Below are 25,264 nucleotides of genomic sequence, written 5' to 3'. Positions count from 1 at the left end.
TTTGTTCATCGTCTGCTGTTTGTCATTTTGTTCGTTAATCCCTCATTTACAATGAGAAAAACAGAAGTAGGAAGCAACTTACATACGGAATACGGGGAACCTTATACGTTCATTTTTTTAGATGGATTAATGAAAATCGTACGATATGCATATAAAAATTCAGATTCAGTCCTCACAAAATTTGTTCTTACACCGTTACACGGTATTCGCAACACTTGCAGCTCTGCCCAGAGAACATCTTCGTTTGGATGAAAACATATGAATTCTCACGGGTAGATGTTCCTAATATATACGCTGAGATGTGCATGTGGAGTGGGTTCTGTGTGGTGCCAATCTGAATTAAAAAAAATATTAGTGCATAAATGTTTGCTGTAAGTATTGTGAGGATAAATTTTGTGACGATTATGAGACAAGTTCAGAGGAGTCTGGATCTCCTGCCCATAAGAACTCTGCTTACGTTTATCGCACTCATTCACGAAGAACATCTCATCCTTGCATATTATGGAGGGGGAGATGTTCCCAATTCGGAGTCGGTTCTTCAGAATTGGTTGTGAAGAAATAAAATGGTATGAAAGAGTGGGAAAGGGGATAATTTTATGCAAAATCGGATAAATGTGAAATTGAGACTGAGAGGAAGAAAAAAGTGAAAGTGAAACGAAAAGAAGTAGAAAAGAAAAACAGAGGACGTTACGGAACCAAAGGAAAACTGCAACATCTAGAATGAACACATTTGGAATATATCCAGAAATGGAAGCATCGCGTCATCTGCTATGGCCTATGGGCTATAAAGTCGATGTCATATTAGAGAGCAACCTTGACTATGGGGTAGTGCGCTCCTATTCTTTTCAAAAATCGGAAATCAGAAATTTCCTGGGAAAATCAAGGGATGTTTCTTTGTGCCCAAGAAAATAACGATGTAGCCCGGAATCTGCAGCACCTGCACTTCCTTTGCCCTTGGATTATGCATGATGTCATTAGACTTGATGGAAGTGCAGCATATTCCGAATTGTTTTTGGTTTGTCGGCACTTCATTCATTTGTGCGCCCTAATTTAGGGATGGTATTTTTTTTTTCATTTCTTCGATCTTCGTAGGGATTGGTTCTGAATGGAGAGGGATAGAAAGATTTGTACGGATGGAAATAGAGAAATTTTCATTTTTGTAAGTTAGGATGAGATGGGGACGGGGAGAATACTTTTCCCCTCATCGGGACCTCAATTCCCACTAATATATATATATATATATATATATATATATATATATATATAATTGAATATGCTTGAATTTTTTTAATAAAATTATAAATTTTAATTATTTTATTTTTATTTTTAAATAAAATAATAAATAATAAATATTATAAAATAATAAAAAATGGAAATCCTTCTGGAATAAAGATAAGCTTATTTCCATTAGTGAGGACAAGATAACGAAATGAAAATTTTCACGGGAACGAGAATGGGGAGAGGCTCCACGTCTCCATGCTCCGTTGCCATTTTTAGCTTAATCCGGCAATTAGGTTATTAGCAGGTGCAAGGGGATTTATGGGGATTCGGCAGAAACAATTTCTGCCCACAAACTCCGGAGTCCGGAGTCCAGATCGAATTTTGTTTCTTCGCACCGTCCTCGCTAATCGTGCACTGAGAAAATCTTCCGTAATAAATGAAACTTTCATATAATACATTAACAACAAGGAAGGAAATATTTACAAATCAATGTATGCTGCAAGTGTTGTGAAAGCCAATATATGAACGAAATCCGGATTTAGAGACGAGTTATTTGTTCCAGGAGCGAAAATTCACGGATCAAAAACAGTGGATTCTCTCCGTTCGACGCACGTGGCATTCTTTATTCTGATTTTTTTTTTTTTATTAAAAACATTCTATATTGAAAACATTCTGATTTTTTATTAATTTTTATTTTTTATTAAAAACATTCTGATTTTTTTTTTTATTAAAAACATTCTTTATTCTGGTCCCTAAATTTTAAAATGCAACAATTTAATATTTAAACTTTCAATTTGTGATAATTTAATATCTTATCAGTCAGCACATTAAAAAAAGTAAATGCCTACGGATAGGTTCTTTTGCTTTAGTTCATCATTAACTTTGTTTTACGTAAATACCACACAGATTGCTGTATTCCTTCAGCTCTTTGATCGTCATCAGCTACTCGCCCAGGAAATGCCTCTCCACCAAACGCCTCCCTCCCTCCCAGAGTCCCAGGTCAGAGTCCTTACCACTCTTTCTCTCTCTGTCTTCCATTTCTCACTTCATTTATTTCCTGCACCAATGACAAAATTAATAGAAGGAAAAGGATTTAATTGTTTTGATACGTTTTATTCATAATTCAGGCAGTCGATTCTACAATGCAGTCGGAGAATTCCCTGGGATCTCCAGCGTGCCCTAGCAACCTGCAACAATAAAAGCAACCTTATGTGCGGTCATCTCCAGAAAATGTGAAGCATTCCACACAGAAAATCCGTTCTCCAGTGCTAGAAATTTCAACTCCGGTGAAAATGCTTCTTCCTCTCCTAGTGTTCAATTTCAAGGAAGGTTTACAATCCTCGTGGAAGTTCAAAGAAGTACCAAGGCTTTCTCTGGATAGCAGAGCTACTGTTGATGGAAAGGGAAACCTGTACCCGAGGGAGATCCGAATGAATGCAGCAATTTTCATTGCAACTCAATGCAGCGTAAACCCTAGAGAAGCGGCGTCTGCCGATGATAATGATAAGCAACACCATTCGCCCAGCGTCATCGCACGGCTTATGTGCCTCGAGGTGCTGCCGGACTCCAACCGTGAACCTCTTAAGAAAGTTGATCAGCCTGAGCTAAGGAGATATGCTTTAGAGTCTAGGGTGTCAAGAGATCTGCTTCAGTATCGTTTTGTAGACGAAAACAACTTCTAGATGAAGCAGTCTTGCCAAACGAATTTCGGAAGCAACGTCATAAGCAATGCGGCAAGAGATAATGCTGCTCGGCAAGATAATAATCAAACGTTAGGACACCGGATTTAATGGACTTCTGCGTCAGAAAACCGAAATACGAGCAATCAAAATCTCCGAGCGGATGCCAATCCGCATCCACATGGAAAGCGCCCCGGCAACGTAAGAGTTTTTTTTTTTATGTGCAGAATTTCTTTCCGGAGCCAAAGCAAGTGGTCTCTCTATATGGAGAGATCGAGAAACGGTTGAAGATATGAGGAATCGATGAACCAAGGATCTGGAGACGCTGAAGCAGATGCTCGAAGCTCTACAACTCAAAGGGCTACAGCATTCTAAGAAATCGGTAGAGCAACAGATCGGGCATAGGAGTTCGAGCTCTACGAGTTTTTGACTCAAGCTGAGTTCGAGCTCGTACTATTCTGCTATGCTCGAATCCACCCCTAGCCATCAACCAATTCACTTGGGCTATGTTTGGCTTGAAGGGAAAGGTAGGGAAACCTATACAAGGTTTGTAAGGTTCTGTTTGGTTGTGGGATGGGGATAAGAAAAAGAGAATATTTTAAAAGTATTCCATTTTCTCATATTTGTTTTGAGGGAAAGAGGGGGATGGGATGAGAAAAAAGTGGGATGCGTGATCCCAAAATCGGGGATTCGGGGTCACACCAAAACAGTGTGACCCTAGTGAGAAAACTCGAGTTTCCATCTCCCTCCTCCCATAAAACGACAATGTCGAAGGTCCCACGCACATTAACAGAGAAATCCGACAACACAGTCCTGTTCAACGGCACCAGCATAGGTGTCCAACACCAATGCCACCGCTAGCATAGAGGAATCGACACAACAACAAAAATCCCTCGCAACGGCCAAAATCCAAAGCAACTTCCCCGTTCGGATAGAAGAAGTCGATACTGAAAGCAACTTCTTCTATCTGTATCTTGGTTTCCAATAGTCGATTTTGTTATCAAAGCAGCAAACATGGAGCCTTGTTTATAAGTGTGAATAGGGCTGCCAACCGGGCTTCGAGTACTAGGGTGGCGTGCATCGTATCCAAGGCCGGCAACGGGGATGTGCGGGTCACGCCGGTGCTGGCCATTGACGGTTTGAGGGAAGACCGGACACCATTGCCGAGACTGAAGTTAGATGAGGTGGAAGAATTTTTTACTCCCGAGTTTAAGCATAGGTTGTCGATGTGTATGTCGAGGAAACAAAGAGGTTGAAACGAGAAGAAGAAGAAGAAAAAGAAGAAGAAGAAGAAGAAGAAGAAGAAGAAAAGAGGAGAAAGAGAGTGGGAGAGGGGTGGGAGATGACGGTGGTAGCTGTCACCTCTGTTCGTCTTGAACAAAGGAGGAAGGTGAACAGTGCCATTTCGGTCCCCTTTCACACTTTCTCATCCTATCCCAATAAAACCAAACAATGAAAACTTAAATTTTTATACCTTCCCATCCCACCCATACCTTTCCACAAATCAAACGGAGACTAAAGGTTTCCTTACCTTTCCCTACTTTTTCATTCAAACCAAACATAGCCTTTATTAGTGGACTAGAACCATGCAATCCTTGATTCAAATACAAATAAAAATTGACTAATTGTAATGTGATTGAAAGAAATATGAAATTAAATGAACAATAGAATAGAAATACAAGTTACAAATAAGGAAAATTATAGAAATACATAGAAAATGTTAAGATTCTAGAATGCCTGCGTGAACGTAACTCCTTTGAATAGTACTTAGACAAAAAGAAATTTATTATGCCAATAAATTCTTGCCAGTATACAAATTCATATAAAAAACATTTAATTTTCATGGATCCAATTTTTTTTATTTTTCTCATTTGCCTTTTCCAGGTCTATTTTTATATTTGTTTGATTTTATGGAGGTTATATATGTAGACCAAATGATGTAATTTGCAATCGAAGGTTGGGATGGTCAAATATTTGATATTTGGATAGCTTTTGGGAGTGGGTAATAAACCTGTTGAATAAATGGATTTCTTAGAGAGAATCTTTTGGTCGGTTTTGATAAGCATACTGCAAACATATAGGCCTGGTTGTTGTACTCATATTCATTAAGGCTGCTTATTCTAAATTGCATTTTGCGTTTTGACCTGCTGAATGTTAACTATTGTGTTGTTGAACTGTCTGGTGTGGAACTGATCATCAAGGAGATTTCTGCACTTGAGATGGAAGTTGTGTTTGGAACAGCATCGATTGCTTTTGATCACTATATATATATATCGATCAGAAGGCTTTAATTTGAACACCATATGATATGATCTAGCCACATTAACTAACTACTTCTGCTATCGTGGACAGGGGCTATATGAGTACTCCTGCGACCAGCTTTTGCTTTTGCTTTGTATTCATTCATCAAATATAAATATACGTTTACATATTGTAACTAGCTAGTAATTAATAGGTATTAGTTATATCTATATATATATATATATAGACGCATATTGTATCAACAGTCTGAAAGCATGAAAATTATATTGAGAACCCAATCACAAATTCACAATGACTAGCTAGCTGCTTGGTTGCATATATAAAAAAGTCATTATGCATGGTAGTTGCCACTTACAAATTAAGGGGCAAGTGATTGGAATTTATATATTGCTTATTGCTTATTTAAATTAACATTAATTAAAACTACTATTTATGGTAAATGGGTGCCACTACCGGTTACCGGACCACCTAGATCCATTAGTCATTAACTATGGTATGCAGGTAGTAAGCAGCAGGTGCAGCAGCTAGCTAGCTCTCTGCTCTATGACTCTCACTTCCTTGACTACAAACATGGGCTGGGCTCAGCTGGTTGTACTGGCAATTTGGTGTACAAGTTGTAGAGCTTCTCCAGCTCGCAGTCCAGTAGATAAACGGAGCTTCCGATAATGTAGGTAGGTGAAAGGGGCGTATAGGCGAGGATGTTGGGGGTCCACGAATTCCTGTGGGGCCTCCACTGCCTCATCCTTGGGTCCCAACACAAACATAGCAATCGAGATACGTATCGCTGCTTCCTTGCATTGTACCCGGTGCTTCACATTGTGGAATCTGCCATTGCTCCACGCCTAAACACAAATAATTAATCTATACTACTTTAAAAGAAAAAATGGTCTCAAAAATATTTTTAGAATTTTTTAAGGATAATATTTAGTCCTTTATATTTATAAAAAATAAGGGCAAATAGGTAATTGGTTATTGATATTAAATGAGTTAAAAAGAGGTAATTTAAAGATATTCAATGCATTCAATCATCTCTCATTAAATCCAATATTTAAGTTATTAACTTGTATTCATCTACATTGAATCATATATTTAAATCATTTTTATTTCTTCTCATCATTAAGTTCTATTAATTAAATTCATACTTAATAAATTAATAATTCCAATAACATAAAAGCTTATACCTTTAAAATATACCAAACAAAAATAGTATTTTCATCTAAGTGATGGTAAGAAATTAAATCATTTTGGGTCAAATGGGGTTAATCCATGTTGCCACTATTAGATAATAAAATTAAAAAATAGATAAAATAAAAAATTGGGGACATTTTTAACATACATATTAAACAATAATAAGTATGTTAAATAAGAAATATTTTTATTAATGATAAAAATGGAATGTAAAATAAAAAACCAATTGGAAAGAAAAATATTTTCATATTCTCTCTCATTAAATCCTATATTTAAAATATATTTTTCTCATCATTAAATTCTTGTAATTAAATCCATAATATTTAATTTTAATAGTTTAAAAATAAATATTGTGAAAAGTAATTTGAAAACAAAACCATTTTCTTCCCTCCCAGTGGTGGGCAAGCAATTTGACCATTTGTGGTCAAATGTAATGCAATGCAAACATTTTTATTTCCAATGATGGAAATGTAATGCAAAATTTAATGTCAACGTAGAAATCAAACAATTTTTACTTTTAGATGGTGGGTTAGTGGTTTGAGTAAAATAATACCATAGACAAACAAAAATTAAGTGCGATAAGAAAAAATATTTTATATAATGTAAATGAAATATATAATTTAAAGGGAAAATTATAATCAAAGTCGGTTGTACATTTAAAACTAGGTTACAGGTTGGTTTAGAAACCAACCAAACTGTGAAAACTGACTCTACATTTCAAATTATAAAACCCCTGCCTTGTCATCAGAGGCTTATGTGGCTGTTGCCAACATGAGACTCTTATTTCACGTTGGACATAGCAGAAAACCTATATCGAAAGTAGGTTTTCAGTTTTTCTCCCACTCCCTCTATCTGTCGATCTTCCTCCCTTCTTTTACTCTTATAGTCATCTCTTGATTTCCCATTCCCTCTGTCTCTCCCATTCTCTCTTTTTTTTTTTTTTTTAATTTGTAGCCAAATCAAAACCTCTTTCTCTATTGTTCTCCGTCAATCTTTCTCATTCTTCCCCCTCACTCTCCCTCTCGGTCAAAATCTCTTTCTCCCTCAATCTATATCGTTCTCCAATTGGTGTAAATTTCATAACCAAGAGTTTCTTATAAATTTTATCAATTTGGTGTAATAATTTTTTAACCATACCAAGTTGGTCTCATGTTCTTTTATACGATCTGATTAATACTATATAAGTGTATAATAAGAAAATAAAAAAACGAGAGAGGGAGAGGGAGAGAAACTGAAGGAGAATGATAGAAATTAAGGGGGAAGGAGAAATTGATTGAGAAAGAGAACGAGAGAGATTGAGAGAGAACGATAAGTAGAGAGAAATTGATATACAGAACGCAAATATAGAAACCAAAAATCATTTTTATCTAATTCCAAATCACATAGTCGTTGAGCAAATAAAGATGACTGTGAGTGAAAGTGTGAGGAAGATTGAGAGAGAGAGAAACTAAAAACTCTTTTTTTTTTATTTTCCAATCATCCAACATTAGAGGGCAATTTAGGTATAAGTTTTTTATTATGTCCAATATGGATTAAGAGTCTCATGTTGGCAATAGCCACATAACCCTTCGATGACATAGCGAGGGTTTTTATAACTTGAAATGTAAAGCCATTTGTTAGAGTTTTGTTGATTTATGGACCAACTTGTAACCAAATTTTAAATATACAACCGACTCCAGCTATAATTTTTCCTATATAAAACTAATCCAAAAGCATTGATATTTCTTATCTAGATGGTGGGTCAATGATCCAACTTTTCAAAAAAACACATAATGTCATAATTCAATAATAAATATTTGAATTTATTTTTAATCATATTATTATTTTTTTAATTTTTAATTTCTATCTTAACTATAATATATCTAAAATTCAAGTAATTAATATGAAAAAAAAAATTCTCACAAAACATGTGCTTAATTACTAATTTAATATTAAAGAGATAAGTGGACTGCATGTGAGTGATGCATGTGACCCCAACTCAAGTGGAAATTAAGAAAGAATTAATAATAAATCAACTGGATGGTGTAGTCACAAGAAATTAAAGAATCCGGTGATGTGATATTCTGCACCTACCGTAGCGATGTCCCCGAGATTGACGAGGAGAGAACCTGGCAAGGGATCGACGGCTACAAAGGCACCTGATTTGTCCATTACTTCTAGGCCTCCAATGCATTCATCTTCCTGTAGAATGGTAAGGAATCCGGAATCTGTGTGCATGCACACCCCAGACGAGCCCACGGTTTCCTGAGTGAAGTTGTATCTGTTTATCCTAAATTGGCATGCCCACCCTTTGATCGGATCACACCTTACACCACTTCCCTCTGCCACCTTGCGCCCTATGTCCATGGCTAGCTCGTATATTGCATTTGAATAACACTTGATTATCTCCCTGCCATTACTTATTAGTGCCGCATTCACATCCTCCCATCAATTTTAATTTTATTCATCACTCGAAGCTTAAGAAGCCTCAAGGAATGGAGGGTTTCTTTTTTTTTTTATTCTATGAACTATAAAGAGAGAATTAATTAAGAGAAGAACTAGACACACCAAAATGGCAAAATCTACCCGGCGGCCGGGCCTCCTCTACCTTTTTTATTTAACATCAAATTAATCCGCTACCTTAAATTAAAAGAAAGAAAGAAAAACAGAATATTATCATCATAATTCATACGGTATGGTAGGTACCTTTTCTGTGGAGGGGTGCCTAATTGAGTACAGAAGGCATCGACGGCTTCACTGGAGGCTATGTCGTATAAACCAAAAGCTTCGTAAAGAGGGTTGTCCTCGGAAGGAGCCCGGTATCCGCTGCCGTCGATGGCGTCACCGTTGCGGCGTTTGATTTCCTTGGGAAGGTCGAACAGAGATCTGACCACCAACTTCATGTCAGACAGTAAGGTGGCCGGAATCTTGTGGTTGAGGATCCTGAAACATCCCCATTCCACGCAAGCCCGAATCAACTTGTCCAACTGGGCTGGAAAGTCGTCAAGATCGATTACAGGGATCCTAACATCATCAACTTCAAAAGCAACCTTTGCCATTGTACTTGTGTCTCGGAGTCGGACAGGACTCGGCCTCTCTTCTTCCTCTCTGGCTCTGCTGATGCACACTGAAACGCACGCACTCATTCGCATATCCATGATGTCATGGGATATATAGCCCTAGACCTTTTAGTAAACTAATGAGAGAAACCTGACGAAATGACGTGTCTGTGTCCTCCGGATTGCGGACAAGTAGGGTCACATCTTCAAACTTTTGTATCCTTACGTAATCTCGTTGCTTTTCTACCCCCAACTGCAAAACAACAAGGAAAAAGACTATCCAACAACCGAAACCCGGAAGCACAACAGTTTTATTGACTAATGGCCACTACGTGTGTTCCTGCCATTGGTATACTCCCAGAGACCACAACTTCTGGTCGTCTAGTCATGAGACAATCTCTTCACTTTTTCCGTGACCTGGGTTACTGGTCACCACGGGACAGACTGCAGTCGGGCCCACCAGACCACCACCCACAGACATATTCCCAATATCGTAATTCGTAATCACCGAAAGAAGCTTCTATCACGGCAGAGTTGATACGCGCAGCATGAAGACCCGCCACGCGTTTTTGAAACGTGTGTGATGAAAACTTGCGAGGTGAATTAAACACGCACTCCTCTCACCACTCTCGCCATACCGAACCGTTTTTACTAGAAAGTAGAAACCGTTCCAACAGTGTTTTAACAATGCTTGAACGGGGGCCTTACACTATCAGCGACAACCGAAGAAAACTAGTGGATGAAATAAAGTAAATCTGGGCCAGAATGAGAAGAGGGGAAATAAACGGATTTATATGTAAACTATTTTTTGGGGTAAATTTACAACATGGAGTTCGGTTCGTGTGGTTGGAATCGTGTAAACGGTTGAAGCATGCGAAGATGCTTTACACCGTTAATTAACCACATCGTTCTATTCTCCTCTCTTCTTCCTTGAGTGTTGCAGACGAGACACTCGTTCTCTTCTCCCTCTCTCTCCCCCATCCACCTAGTGGCTGAAGATCCCTCAAATACAAAAGTTCGTAACAGCTGGGGCTAACACACTTGTACCGATCCTCCAATATAAAACCAGAGGATATTAATATGACTCAAGGAGAAAGTCGGTAGCAAGGGTTTTTCTTAGAATGTGTTGTGTGTCAAGCTGCATTGGAAGCCCATGGGGCTTCAACGGTACAAAATATAGGGAAGGGAAAGACCCCTTCTTATCCGAGATTTTCCTAACCTCCTAGACTCTTTCTACCTCTTGGATCAAGGGACAAGGGTCCCACAAGGTAGGATTAGTTGCCCAGATTTTTCAACCACCTTGCCAAACTTTGACCACACCAAGCAAGAGTCTTGCTGACATGGCATCAGTTTGATTATCTATAAATGGGCCAAGAAAAGGAGACTAGTCAAAGATATTTACCTATTGGTGTAGGCTATGCCATCAGCGGTAGGATTTGTCCATACACCAAGGTTATTCTGAATCGAGAGCATCTGGCCACTCTGAACAACATCTCCCACTTGGCCATTTATGTCCGAGATCAGAACTAGCATTTAAGACCCATATTTAGTTTATGCCTTTTGAAGTTTTCACCTGTAATTGCTTTAGTAAAGGGGTCAACTAGCATATCTTTAGAAGGCACATACTCTACCCGGATCTCTTTCCTTTGGTAGATATCAAATAAATACGTGTATTGAAGCTCTATATGTCTTCCCAGCCAATTTCCCCATTTTTTATGGTTTGAATGGCAGCTTCATTGTCATTGTAAATAAGAGCTGAATCGCAGAACCTTTTGATCCATACACCTTCAGAGGCTGCATTAATGCATGCAATGAATTTTGCTTTCATTGTAAACTTAGCAACACAACCTTGTTTTTTACTGGCCCGCAAAATTTCTCCTCCTAAGAGAAAGACATAGCCAGTTGTTGATTTTCTATCATCAACATCTCCTGCAAAGTTAGCATCACTATATCCTACTAGTTCCAATTCACCACAAGAGTAGGTTAACTTAGTATTTTTAGTTCCCTGGAGATATCTAAAAATTCTTTTTATTGCATTCCAATGAGACAATCCTGGGTTACTTTGAAATCTGCTAACCAAGCTAACGGCAAAACTTAAATCAGGCCGAGTTCAGAGCATGACATACATAAGGCTGCTTACAACTTGAGCATAAGGTTTCTTAGACATTTTTTCCTTTTCTTGTTCATTTGACGGGCACATTTCTTTTGTTAGTTTTGTTCCCATAATTATTGGAGTGTCAACCGGTTTGCATTCATCCATTCTAAATCTCTTAAAGATGGAGTCTATGTATCTTTCTTGTGATAGGGTCAAAGTTCTTGTTTTCCTATCTCTTTCTATCTTTATTCCAAGAACAAAAGAAGCATCACCTAAATCTTTCATTTCAAATTGAGAGTTTAAGAAACTTGTTGTCTTTTCTATTAAATTCATATCATTTCCAGCAATCAAGATATCATCCACATAATGAGATAATAACATAATGGAACTCTCACTATTTAGGACATCAACACAGCAATCAAAGGTATTAGGAACAAACCAAGTTCTGTGATTGCATTGTGAAAAGTATAATACCACATATGAGGAGATTGTTTTAATCCATACAAGGACCTTTTTAATTTGTATACATTTTCTTCTTGTCCCTTTATTACATATCCTTCAGGTTGTTGCATATAAATTTCCTCCTCCATTTAAAAAGGCAGTTTTTACATCCATTTGGAATAGTTTCCAATCAAAACAAGCTACTAAAGCAAGTAAAATACTAATAGAGGTGAATCTAGCAACTGGAGAAAATGTTTCTTCAAAGTCAATTCCCTCTTTTTGTGCGTAGCCCTTACCTACCAATCTAGCTTTGTACTTTTGTATTGATCCATTTGATTTTAATTTCCTTTTAAGTATCCATTTACAGCCTATAATTTTCCTACCCTTGGGTGGATCAACTAAATCCCACATCTGATTTCTAACCATTGAATCAAACTCTTCATCCATGGCTGTTTTCCATTTTTCATGATCAATAGAAGTTATTGCTTCAATAAAATTTAAAAGATCAATTTCATAATCAATTACGTAATCAGTTTGGAAAGTATAAAAGTCTTTGTATCTACTAGAGGGAACTCTTTCTCTTTGAATTCTAGTGATTGTATCAACTTTAGGTGGTTCACTAGTGTTAGGACTATCAACAACCTTTTCTTTTTCTATCTCAAAGATGCCAACTAATTTCTTTGGATCATTTGGGTCAACTTCATCTTTTAGGAATTCAGCATCCATGCTTTCAACTAGTTCACTTGATCCATCAGATTTGTGTCTCACAAATCTATATCCTCTTGATGTTTCAGAGTATCCTATGAAAGTTGCTCTAAAGCTTTTGGAGTCTAATTTATTTCTAAGTTGATTTGGTACCCATACAGAAGCAGAGGATCCCTAAATTTTTAAATTTGTAAGATCAGGTTTTCTTCCTGTCCAAAGTTCATAGGGAGTTAGTTTATTGATTTTTGTTGGGACTCTATTTAAAATATAGACTGTTGTGGCTGTTGCTTCCCCCAAAAAATGATTTCCCAAGTTTGAATGGCTTAGCATGGACCTTGTCATATCTAGGAGGGTTCTATTTCTCCTTTCAGCTACCCCATTTTGTTTGGGTGTGTAAGAGATAGTCAACTGATGCAAGATTCCATTTTCTAAACAATAACCATTAAACAATTCAGAGGTGTATTCTCCACCCCTATCACTTCTAAGTATTTTTATTTTCTTTCCTATTTGATTTTCAACTAAGGTTTTAAACTCCTTGAATTTTTCTAAGACATCAGTTTTTTATTTAGCAAATAGATAAAACCATATATTGAGTAATCATCTATAAAGGTTATAAAGTATTCTATCTTCCTATGGGTTTTCACATTAATTGATCCACAAACATCATAATGTATTATTTCTAAAATTTCTTCAAAATTTTTAGCCTTTCCAAATGGTTTTCTATGCATTTTTCCCTTTAAACAAGGTTCACAAGTCTTAAAGTCTATATTCATTTTTTGTAACAAGTCGTTGCCACACATCCTCTTTAATATTTACATGGCCAAGTCTTAAATGCCATTTATATGAATCTAAGCAAACAGAAAAAACACAATCAATATAAATAGAAGCATTGACAATCTTATTATTAACATTCAATCGATACAAGCCATCTTCTCTAGTTCCCCACAAGAGAATTCTCCCATGTTTCCCTATGGATACTTTCTCACTCCTAAAAGTGACTTTAAACCCCTTTTCATCAAGACGAGGTACAGAAATAAGATTCCTCCTAAGGCTAGAAACATACAAAGTATCAGATAGAATAAAATTGATCTCCTCTTTTACAGGAATTTTCACAGTCCCCACCCTTAGGACATCACAATAAGAGTTGTTTCCCATAAATAATTTATGCTGGCCTGATTGCATCTCTTTCAGGTCAAGGAAAGCTTCTTTGGGTCTTGCAACATGTTGAGATGATCCGGAATCAATCCACCAAGAGCTCGAGTCAGAATCAGCTATGAATGACTCTAAAACCACACAAATTATGTCCTTGGTGTTAGTACTAGGATTTTGTTTCTTTTTAGAGCAATTATATTTGGTGTGTCCCAAGCACCACAGTTGAAACAAATCACTTTTTTCTTTCCTTTATTAAAAGTTAGTCTTTTTGAACCATTTTCCTTTTCCTTTATGAAATTTAGGTTTAGGCTTCTCACCTGATTTAGTTGGTTCAGATGGAGTGGGTTTAGTAACTAAGGCTTGAGAATTATTCTTTTTATTTCTTCTTTCGGCCTCAACAGCAAGTAACATGGGGAGATTCTGCATAGTGATGTTTTGGCCAGAGAAGTTACGAGATATCACTACTTGTTCCCAAGATTTTGGTAAACTATGTAGAATTGTAGACACTTGTACTTTGTCTGGGATGGAATTTCCTACAACTGCTAATTCTTTAGCTATGTATTTTCAACAATAAGATCATCTTCTTTTATTGCAAAACCATAAAATTTTTCTATCATAACTGAATGTAAGATTCAGTAACCTTCCTATAGGTTTCAGTAACAACATCAAACATATTTTTGGCATATTTATGTTCTTCAAATAACATTTCAATATCAGGTTTCATAAAAGTCAGAATAGTAGAACAAGCTATCTTATTATCCTTTTAATATTTATTATGTTTTCTAGTTTCAGCAAGAGTGGCATTTTCACTAGGAACTAGTGGAACTAGTTTCAGCTATATCAGGTTCTAGTTCGAAGAACAAAAAAAGGTTTTCGATTTGCGCCTGTGTCTGGTGGAAAAAAAAAAAGAAAAAAACTCTGTTCGATATCTATGGTTTTGAGAAGAAGAAGGAAGAGATCTACTCTGATTCGAAAATGCTTCTGTACGATATCTGAACCAAACTCTGTTCAAAACCGATGTTGCTTCACTGATTCTCGATCGGATCGGTTGCAGGCGAAGAGGGAACGCATTTGAAGCAGATCGGTTGCTGATCTGCTTCAAATGATGATCTGAATGGAGGAAAGAACTCCCTGTCGCCGTCCAAAGAGGGAGGCAGTCGAATTGATCTTTCGTTTCTAGGGCAAACAAAAAAAATGAGAAGAACGAGGGTTTAAAAAGGGGAGCCTCGGTGTAGCAGGGTCTATTAATATGACCCAAGGAGACAGTCTGTAGCAGGGGTTTTTCTCGGAATGTGTTGTGTGTCAAGCTGAATTGGAAGCTCATATTTATAATGGGGCTTCAACGGTACAAAATATAGATAAGGGAAAGACCCCTTCTTATCCGAGATTTTCCTAACCCCCTAGTCTCTTTCTGCCTCCTGGATCAAGGGACAAGTGTCCACAAGGTACAATTAGTTGCGCAGATTTTTCAACTACCTTGCCAAACTTTGATCACACCATGAATAGTAGCGATTTAACATCTATTATCGCTGGCGATAAATAGTCATCACTGGTGACTGTGAATAAGCAACTCCCTCAATCATCGGTTGTGGGACATCCATTTTGATGTAAATGCTACTCCCCCAACAATAAGGCTGGTTGGACTCCATTAGAAGCCCAAACACAAATCATCACCGGCGGTTAGGTAGGATCGGAAATCGAGGAGTTTCGTAGATTACAGTTGAGTCTGCTCCATAGCAAGTCACAAGATGAGACCCATCTGACTTCAAACCACAGAAAACAGGACCATTCTCGCCATAGGACACAGCGATTGAAGACATGGAGCCCAGACCAGTCACCTGCAACCATGAATCTTCAATGGCCATTGATGTAACGAAATCCGGCTGGTGGAGGTGATCTGGCTACCAGCAACGACGGGCTCGACGAACCTACAAGAGACGAACCAGAGAACCCGGGGTGGCTTACCCGGCGAGGTCACTCCGATGGTTAAGTTAGCACTTAGTAGTGAGCTTGAAGATGATAATAGATTGTGAGAGAGATAGAGAGCAGAGATTACGCCATCCTTCGCCCCTGGGGGGAGAGTCCTCGCGAGTTTGGTGGAGTAGTTCCTGGATCCCTGCTGTGATGGGATCTGTTTCCGTGTTATCTGGGGATAACGCCACCAACCAGTAAGGTTGCTCATTTCCTCCTGAATCGGGGAGTGGGTGAGCTAATACAACCATTACAAGGTACGATCTCATAAGACGCAGAGTACGGTGATGAGATCTTCGGGGTTGCCATGCGGTGGTTGGTTAGCATTGCCTGAGCTCGTGCTCTTTAGATCCGACCTGATATGAATGCCGAAGCGCCTTGGGACCGAGGTGGTCCTGATGTAACCTTGCATCGAGGTATACTCGTCCCGAGGTAGACTTGTCCCGAGGTGGACTTGTCCTGAGGTGGACTGGTTATCCGAGCTCGATCCGTTGCGGACTTGGCGTGTCAGAGAGCTGTCGGCCTGCTAGTTTAGGCTGTGTCCACGTGTCCCCCTATTACTAGGTCGGGCCAAATTACTCTTCATCAATTGCCCCCCACTCCCCGAGCCAGGGGTCCTGACCCGATGCGGGGAGTTCATGACGAGCCAAGTGGATTTGGTCTGAGGTCTGGGTAGCTAGCCAGATGATTCATGGGTCGGACTTGTTCGACCACAACCAGGAAAGCCCAGGTCGCGTCTGGCCTACGCGTGGACGTCACACAATCTATAAACTCTGCGGACGTCAAAAAATGCGCTAAACCGATTTTATCCTTGAGGGTCGCGCAGCCGATTTTCCTAGGAGCCATTGGATCGCTTTGATCTCAACCATTAGTTTTCGGACATAGCGGCTATAAATAGGGGGTCCACGACTCATTTTTCACGCCACAAATTCACAAGCCTGTTCTGAGGTCGCGTATCGGAATCCTTCAGCTCGCTATTCTCTTTGTTTTCCGGGTTCATCCTACTTTTCGGTGAGTCTATGTTTTCCTATTCTTCCTTTGTTTTTTAATCATGTCCAGTTCTAGCGTAGACAGACTTTTAGGTAGTTCTAGCAAGGTTGAGGGTGTCGTGGTGCAATCCGCGGCCCTAGGGAGGTCAGCTCGCCGTAGGGTGACTCCCCTCTTCAGTCTTTAGTGGAAGCTTCTGTTCCTAAAGTTAAGTAATCTCAGCTCGGGGAGACCGAGGTTCAGGAAGAGGGTCTGTCTTCTAGGACAGAGGCCTCGTCTTCTACCCGGGCTTGGGATCCAGATGACTTCGGTCCTTCCACTCTAACTTCTGATAGGCTAATGTACCTTGTAACTCGCTATCGTCTTCCCGATAGCTTGGTTTTTAGCCTTCCCTTAGGTCAATACCCTTGGGCTCATGATCACTATGAGCTCGCGGTCTTTGAGGAGCAGCTCGCGGCCGGGCTGCGCTTCCCGCTTCACCCTTTCATTATAGAGGTAGTTAAGTTTTTTAACATTACAATCGACCAACTACATCCGAACTCTATTCAGAATATAGTTGGTATTATCTCTTTGTTCCACACATACAACCGGCCTCTGTCCTTAGACACCTTCAGCTCGATCTGTGCAATCAAGCGAAACTCTTCTTGTCTGCGTGGGGACGTCAGACAAAGCTATTATATCTCACCTCGGCCTGGGTTCAAAATCCTGTTCGGCTGCCCGAACAAGGTTCCAGCCTGGAAAAGGAGGTATTTCATTGTCCAAAATCCCGAAGGGTGGTCTTTTCCAACCCACTGGAGGGTAGCTATCAAGGATCCTGGGGTGAGCTTGGATGCAGAAAGTAGGGCAGTCATCAACTCATGGAGGGACCTCGGCCTTCAGATGAATGATTTCTTGGCCGAGGAGAAGCTTGTGCGAGCTGGTCTGAGCCCTCCTGGTAGGTTTTCACCTTGGTTTTTTATTTTAAAGTTCTTTTTAATTCGCGGCTAACCTTTTGCTCTTGTAGTTACCATGCCGGAGGTCGATGCCGAGAACCTTCTCAAGAGCTCTCAGAGAGGGAAGAAGAGGAAGGCTTCGAAGAGGCTTCGCCAGGAGGCTGGTCCTTCAGCCCCTGCCCCATCTGAGGTCCTGGTTGTGGAGCCGATCTATGCCGAGCTCCCCGAGGAGGAGGTTCATCCTCAACCCCTCGTAGTGGACCTCGATGATGACCAAGAGGAGGAAGCTCAGCCTCAGGAACCGGGGAGCACTTCTATACCCGAGCAGGAAAACGTCCAACCTCACAGGCCGGAAAGTACTTTTGCACCGAGGCCTAGGTCCTCCAAGAAGAGCATTATGACTCTTAAGCTCGCAATGCACAAGAGCAGGGATGCCGTCTTCCCTGACGAGGTCGCAGAGTGGGCTGACATGTCCACAGCCCTGCTCGGAGCCCGAGTTGCCGATTACTGCATGGTGGTAAGTATCTTACTTTATAGTTTATTTCTTTGTTAATTGCAAGTGTACTTACCTCGGTTTTACTTGCTAGGTGAACTCCGCCATTCAATCATTGTTGTGCCAGTCTGAGATCCGTCTGAAGCGGGATCTAGACGCCGAAGAAAAGGCATGTGAGCTTGATCGCGAACTGGACCTAGCTCGGGGCGAGATAATTCGGACCAAGAATGGAGCTCGAAGCCAGCAGGAGCTGATTTTGGCCATGACCGAGGAGAAGGAGAAGTACGAGGAACTAATCTCCGTGCTGACCGAGGAAAAACTGAAGCAATAGGAGCAGATCTCGACACTAACCAAGGAGAAGGCAAAGCTTCAACGAGAGAACGAAAACCTCGAAGCGATGATCCAAGAGCCGACTACGATCTTCGAGACCACTATCCAAGAGGCGCGAGCAGAGGAAAGAAGCCACGCTATCGAACGCTTCAAGGAATCTTCGGAGTTCCACGATCTCCAGGTCGAGTATGGGTCGAGCTCCTATCGTTCCGGGTTCAAGCTGTGCCGGTACTTAGTGCGACAGAAGTTCCCTGACCTTGATCCTGGAGTCCTTACTATATCAGGCCTTACCCCCGAGGTGGCGAAGGCGGCGAACGAAGAGCCCAGCTCATCCGAGGAGGAAAGTGACGATGAAGCCGAAGAGGTGGGCCCCTCAGGTCAGGAGGACATGGAGACCGACCTAGCCGGCAATCCTCTTAAGTGATTTTTGCTTTTTCTTCTTTCTGTGTTTTGAATGTATGCCCCGAGGCCACCGAGCTCGGGTTTCAACGAAATCCCTGTACTCACACTTTTTGAATCAATGAAATATAAATTTTTTTGAGCAATCCTTGTGCAAAGTAAAAATTATATAGGTTACTTGAATTGTCGAGCTACCGAGCTGGACAACAAGGATAAACAAAGTAAAAATTTATCTAAGTGTTTGTTACCCCGAACTGTCTACTTGGACTATTAGTAGGGGCAACTTTACGTAATGTATGCCAATGTGAGCGACATTGTAGGGTATATACCCGATCTGTCCGCGCACAGGCTACTCATTTGAATGCCGGTTGTCCCTTACGGGTCCAACTTGTTGTTACGTAGGGCTTATACCCAAGCCATCTATGCCTTAGGCATTAGAGGTAACTTGCCTATGCCAAAGAGGCGACTACAACTTATCTGCCTATGACGAAGAGGCAACTAGGACCTGTGAAGTGCCGAGCTGCCTAGGTGTCGAGCTGCCTGTGAGGTGCTGGGCTGACCAGGTGCCAAGCTACTTATGAGGTGCCGACCTGCCTGTGAGGGGCCGGGCTGACCAGGTGTCGAGCTGCTTGTGAGGTGTCAGGCTGACCAGGTGTCAAGCTTCTTGTGAGGTGCCGAGCTTCCTGTGAGGTGTCGGGCTGACCAGGTGCCAAGCTGCACCTAGTTGTCATGAGGTGCCATGTGTCACAATATCACTATAGGGCTAAATCCGCCCTCATCATTTTTTGCCCCCCACTCTCGTGCGGAGTAGATTTCTCCTTTTGGCCCAAAATTCAATGAGCTCGTAAGCGCTGATTCAATTCCTTCGGCTCTGGGAGCGACTTGTGGTCCACTCTTGAATCTTGCCCATGCCAAAGAGGCGACTGGGTCTTATGCGATGATGAAGTCTTTTATCAGTTCGTCAGTTCACGCCTGGGCCAGGCCGCCAGGTTGGCGCCCACACCAGGCCACACTAGGCCGGCGCATGTGCCAGGTTGCCAGGCAGCCAAGCCGTCGAGCCGCGCCAGGGTGCTGGGTGGGCGCCTTGGAGCTATGATTGCACTACATCAGCCTCTTGATGCCGATCACCCACTCCTACAAGAAGCTACTAGGAGCTCAACCTTCGGGGGCAACACTACTAACTTTAGGTCGCCAGCTCGCACGGGAGCCTTGGAAGGCTCGACCAGCAAGGGCGCCCATGTAGTATGTTGGCCGCCAACTCCCGCGGAAGCTACAAAGAGCTCATCCTTGTAAAGGGGACCTCGCAAAGAGGACTGATGAGGTTTTATCTGAATTGAAAGTAAAGTTGGTAGAGCTGCTTAGTCTGTTAGCTTTCTGCATAGTCTTTGAGTTCATAAAAAATGAAAATTATAAAGCGAGAGCTTTCGTTTCTAAAAAGTGGGGACTTAGCTTTCTGGGAGAAGAGGACTTAGCTTTTTGTAGGATGAGAACTTAGTTTTTTGTAGTGTTTCTCACAGAACCATAGAGGGTTCAATGAATGTCACGCCGACTATAGGAAGGAGTGGCGCGTTCACTTGTGCAGTCACTTGGGGCATCGTCAACGCTGGGACCCTAGCCGCAGTAAGCAGTATAGTGAACTAACCTATGCAGACAGACGGGAACTGAGGTTGCCCCCTGGAGACGTTTCGTTGTTTTGTCCGGCGTTGCTGGAGGAAGCCACGGATTTGATTATGAGTTTGAGACTTTTGAAATCGAGGCAAAGGCTTTTAGTAGCGATTTCCTGCAGACGACGCCAAATGATGTAACGCAATCCGACTGCTCCCTACTGGAGGTGATCTGGCTACCAACAACGACGGGCTCGACGGACCTGCAAGAGACGAACCAGGGAACCCAGGGTGGCTTACCCGGCGAGGTCACTCCGATGGTTAAGTTAGCACTTAGTAGTGAGCTTAAAGATGATAATAGATTGTGAGAGAGCTAGAGAGCAGAGATTACGCATCTATCCTTTGCCCCCGGGGGGTGAGGCCTTTATATACTGGAGTCCTCGCGGGTTTTGTGGAATAGTTCCTGGATCCCCGCTGTAATGGGATCTGTTTCCGTGTTAGTTGGGGATAACACCACCAACCGGTAAGGTTGCCCATTTCCTCCTGAATCGGGGAGTGGGTGAGCTAATACAGCCGTTACAAGGTACGATCCCGTAAGACGCGGAGTACGGTGACAAGATCTTCGGGATTGCCATGCGGTGGTTGGTCAGCATTGCCTGAGCTCGTGCTCTTTAGATCCGACCTGATATGAATGCCGAAGTTCCTTGGGACCGAGGTGGTCCTGATGTAACCTTGCACTGAGGTATACTCATCCCGAGGTGGACTGGTTATCCGAGCTCGATCTGTTGCGGACTTGGCGTGTCAGAGTGAGTTGTCGGCCTGCTAGTTTAGGTCGTGTCCATGTGTCCCTCTGTTACTAGGCCTGGCCAAATTACCCTTCATCAGCCATCAACAACACTACAGCTTGGAGAAGAAAACCTACTTTCCGGGTGTCCATCTTCAAAACCCAGATGAGAAACCTTTGATCAAACTCCAGAAATATTTCGTCAATAAATTCAACCAATTATTTGAACAAAACCTAGAAGCTGCAATAGTTATTTGGAACTCCGACCAACATTACAACCCGAATAAGAATCTACCACTTTTGACATCATATTGAACGACTCTTTACAAAGAAACAAAACATAGCAAAAATTATGTTTAGAAGGAATATTTGTCCTAACTTTTGAAACTCCTCTTCTTGTTCTGTTTTCTGATGTTGGAAGATAAACCACTAAAGACAAAGACAAGGAAATCCCATGTTTGAACAACAGTAAAGGACTGGAATTCAAACTAATGTAGCACGATCTGACTGCTCCCTGTTAGAGGGTGATATGGCTTCCAGTCGAACGGTGAGCTAGGTGAATCTACAAGACAAGATCAGAGAATCCGAGGTGGCTAACCCAACAAGGTCGCTCTGATGCTTAAGTTAGTAATCTGATGCGAGCTGAAGAGCTTTGAGAGTGTAGAGAGCAGAAAAATCACGCGTACCTTGTGCCCTCGGGGTTGGAGCCTTTATATAGTTGAGTCATCGCGGGTCTTGTGGATCGGTTCTGTGATCTTTGTCACGGTGGGATCCATTTCTGCTTTAATTGAGGGATAACACTATTGATGCAACACAATCTGGGCACTCCTAACTGGCTGAGAGTTGGCTCCTAGCTGTGATGGACGGTACCTGAGAGGGAGAAGAAGGTGAAGGGTTCCCGGGGAGCTCTCCCGGAGGGAACACTCCGATGGCTAAGTTAGAACTCTGAGGAAAACTCAAAGAAGACATAGAGTTAAGAGTGTTGAAAGTGCTAGTTTCAATACCTGAGGGTTGGGGTCCTTTTATACCGGAGCTCGGTCACATCAGGTGTAACCACCATTGCCCTAGCCGTTACCGCCAGGGCAGGGGTGGCAGGTGCAGGCTGCTGCTACAGGCTGCTACTGCAAGGTACAGACTTGACAGGTGTGCCATGCTTTTCAGAGACGCCAGGCAGAACGCCGCCTGGCAAGGGATTTGAGCACTGCCGTCGAATACGGTAGGTACGGACGTCAGGCAGGTACGTATATTAGGCAGATCTCCCTGAAGTCTGCCGAGCTATTGTACTTCGAACCACCTGGGGTAGATTTGCCTTGCACCGAGGTGCCGAGGTACACCGAGGTGCCCGCACTGGAGGCGGGCCTTAAGCAAGTTCGAAGAGGAGTCTCGACGGTGCTGCCACGAGGTGTTTCTCCCTCGGGACAACCAAAATCCGGGGTGCTCCCTTCTTAGGAAGGGAGAGCTTGGGGCCCCTTAGGAGGAGCTCGGGTCCCTTCGGGTCTCAAGGGGAGCTCGGGTCCCACCGAGTCGTTTGGTCGGGCTTCGACGAGCTTGTTACGCCGGGTTGTGGCCTGGCTGTCATGCTGAGTTATCGCTTACGCCAGGTCATGTCCACGTGTCCCCGTGCTATGAGGTCGGGCCAAATCTCCCTACATCATCTATCAACTAATAAAACTTATCAATTCCACCCGAACCGGGCGGGGAGGAGATAAGGCTTGCCGTTACACGACGTGACCCTACGAGATTCGGGGTCTATTGGAGAGATTTCCAAGAGGTCGTCTAAGTGGTCCGAGATTCCTGGAGGCAACCGCCATGCATGTTGACCACCCTCCAGATCGTTCAGTACGTGGGCCAACTTTCAAGGATCGTGGGAGTGTTGGGATATGCATGCCGAATTTGTCGACGAGCACATCTCGCAGGTCGCCAGGTCGCCAGTTCGGTGCCTGTGCCAGGCCGCCAATTCGGTGCCTGTGCTAGGCCGCCAGCTGGGACACCATCATCTTGGCTAAGGCAAGTTGTTTCCGAAGTGGTTTCAGATGTCACCTAGTTGTTCCGAGATGCCATGTGTCACAATGTCATTGGAGGGCCAAATCCGCCCTCATCATTTGCCCCCACTCCCGAGCTAAAAGTAACTCGACGAAGGGAGTAGGTTGCTCATTTTGGCTTGGAATGACTAATTCGATGAGCTCGTAAGCGTCGATCCAATTTTCTTCTCAAGTCGGAAGAGTCCAAGCATTTGCAGCCTTGTGTAGGACCTCGCCATCTTTATTTTTGGGGCTCGAGAGAGAATTCATCTGCTCGAGGAGAGGTGGAGTAGGTACCCCGATGACATCTACCTGATTAGGGATGTAACCATCAAGAGGTTCTGCAATCTGGCTAAGTACCTCAAGAGTGAAGCTCATCATGCCGTCCTTAAGAGGAGGTTCTGTGTGACTGCTTTATCAGGTCGCTCCACCTAGGTAGACTTCGACGTAACATTCTTCGAGCTGGCCCTAGCCAGTGAGTTTGATGCGGAGCCTGCAACCAAGGTGGAGGCCGGTTGTGAAGAAATCAAGTTTCCATCCATCATGGTACTGAGATCGAACTAGTCTTTCCTTTGTTTTCTCATGCTGAATACGAACTGCTTTATATTTCGCCCATGCAAAAGAAGCAACTGGGTTTCACGTGGTGCCGAGGTCTTTTATCAGCCCGACACTTTAGCCCTTAGGATCTGGGAGCGACTCGTAGTCAACTCTTCTTACCCTTGATTTTGCCCATGCTGAAGAGGCGACTAGGTCTTATGTGGTGTCGAGGTCTTTTATCAGTTCAACACTTTAGCCCTTGGGCTTTGGGAGCGACTCATAGTCCACTCTCCTTGATTTTTCCCATGCCGAAGAGGTGACTGGGTCTTATGCGGTGCAAAGGTCTTTTATCAGTTCGACACTTAAGAGCTACATCTGCGTTGCATCAGCCTTGTTAGTGACGCCAATCACTCACTCCTACAAGAAGCTACTGGGAGCTCAACCTATGGGGGCATCACTATTGACTTTAGGTCACCAGCTCACACGAGAGCCTTGGAAGGCTCGATCGGCAGGGGCGTTCGTGCAGTCCGTTGGCCGCCAACTCCCGCGGAAGCCACGAAGAGCTCATCTTGTAGAAGGTACCTCTTGAAGAGGACTGATGAGGCTTTTTCCGAGTTGAAATAAAGTCAGCAGAGCTGCTTAGTCTGTTGGCCATCAGCTTCTTGCTTAGTCTTTGAGTTCATAAAAGATGGAAACTAGAAAGTGAGAGCTTTAGTTTCTAAAAGGTGAGAACTTAGTTTTCTGGAAGAAGAGGACTTAGCCTTTCAGAAGATGAGAATTTAGCTTTTTGTAGCGTTTCCCACTGACAGCCGAGTTGGGCAGGTTAGGTGCCGAACTGACTGGGCCGACCTGGGTAGGTTAGGTACCGAACTGGTTGGGCCGAGCTGGGCAGGTTAGGTGCCGAACTAACTAGGCCGAGATGGGTAGGTTAGGTGCCGAACTGACTAGAGGGCCAAGCTGGATTGATTATTGAGCTTCGTAGTTCTTTAGAGACCTGCAAGGAATCAATGTCAGAGGACCCGGGGTGGCTAACCCGGTGAGGTCGCTCCGATGCTTAAGTTAGTACTCTCATAGTAGACTGTGAGCTAAAAATCACAAAGTATGAGAGGTAGAATATGCTTACTTGCCCCCTTATGCCATTGGGGTTGGTGCCTTTATATAGGCATTGTTTGGCGTGGGCTTCACGCACCGAATCCGAGATTTCCGAGTGATCGTCTAAGTGGTCCGAGATTCCCGGAGGCAACCGCAATGCGCGTTGACCACCCTCCGGATCGTTCAGTACGTGGGCCAACTTCCACGGATTGTGGGAGTTTTGGGATATGCATGTCGAATTTGTCGGTGAGCACGTCTCGCAGGTTGCCAGGTCGGTGCATGTGCCAGGCCGCCAGTTCAACGCCTGTGCTAGGTCGCCAGTTCGGCGCCTGT

General features: G+C 42.5%; 1 protein-coding gene across 1 annotated transcript; it reads right to left on the bottom strand.

Annotated features, from left to right (window-relative positions):
- Positions 1 to 5,406: 5,406 nt before the first annotated feature.
- LOC104603846 (2-oxoglutarate-dependent dioxygenase DAO-like) lies at positions 5,407 to 9,490 on the bottom strand. Its single transcript, XM_010268008.3, has 3 exons — positions 9,036 to 9,490; positions 8,424 to 8,739; positions 5,407 to 6,004 (listed from the first exon to the last, which is right to left on the bottom strand). The coding sequence occupies exons 1-3, from the start codon at positions 9,485 to 9,487 to the stop codon at positions 5,744 to 5,746; spliced, it is 1,029 nt and encodes a 342-aa protein (XP_010266310.2). The 5' UTR covers positions 9,488 to 9,490; the 3' UTR covers positions 5,407 to 5,743.
- Between the last annotated feature and the right edge of the window lie 15,774 nt (positions 9,491 to 25,264).

Source organism: Nelumbo nucifera, chromosome 5, assembly GCF_055504915.1.
Source record: "Nelumbo nucifera cultivar China Antique chromosome 5, China Antique-T2T, whole genome shotgun sequence".
Classification (NCBI taxonomy): domain Eukaryota; kingdom Viridiplantae; phylum Streptophyta; class Magnoliopsida; order Proteales; family Nelumbonaceae; genus Nelumbo; species Nelumbo nucifera.
The sequence above is the reverse complement of the archived record's forward strand: the minus strand, read 5'-3'. Positions and strand labels throughout refer to the sequence as shown.

What these genes read in the sequence shown, in the direction of transcription:
- LOC104603846 (XM_010268008.3), bottom strand. Translation starts at nt 9,487, where the DNA reads ATGGATATGCGAATGAGTGCGTGCGTTTCAGTGTGCATCAGCAGAGCC. An exon ending in GGCACCCCTCCACAGAAAAG is followed by an intron (nt 8,740 to 9,035) that starts GTACCTACCATA and finishes AAGTAATGGCAG; the next exon opens with GGAGATAATCAAGTGTTATT. An exon ending in ATCTCGGGGACATCGCTACG is followed by an intron (nt 6,005 to 8,423) that starts GTAGGTGCAGAA and finishes ATTTGTGTTTAG; the next exon opens with GCGTGGAGCAATGGCAGATT.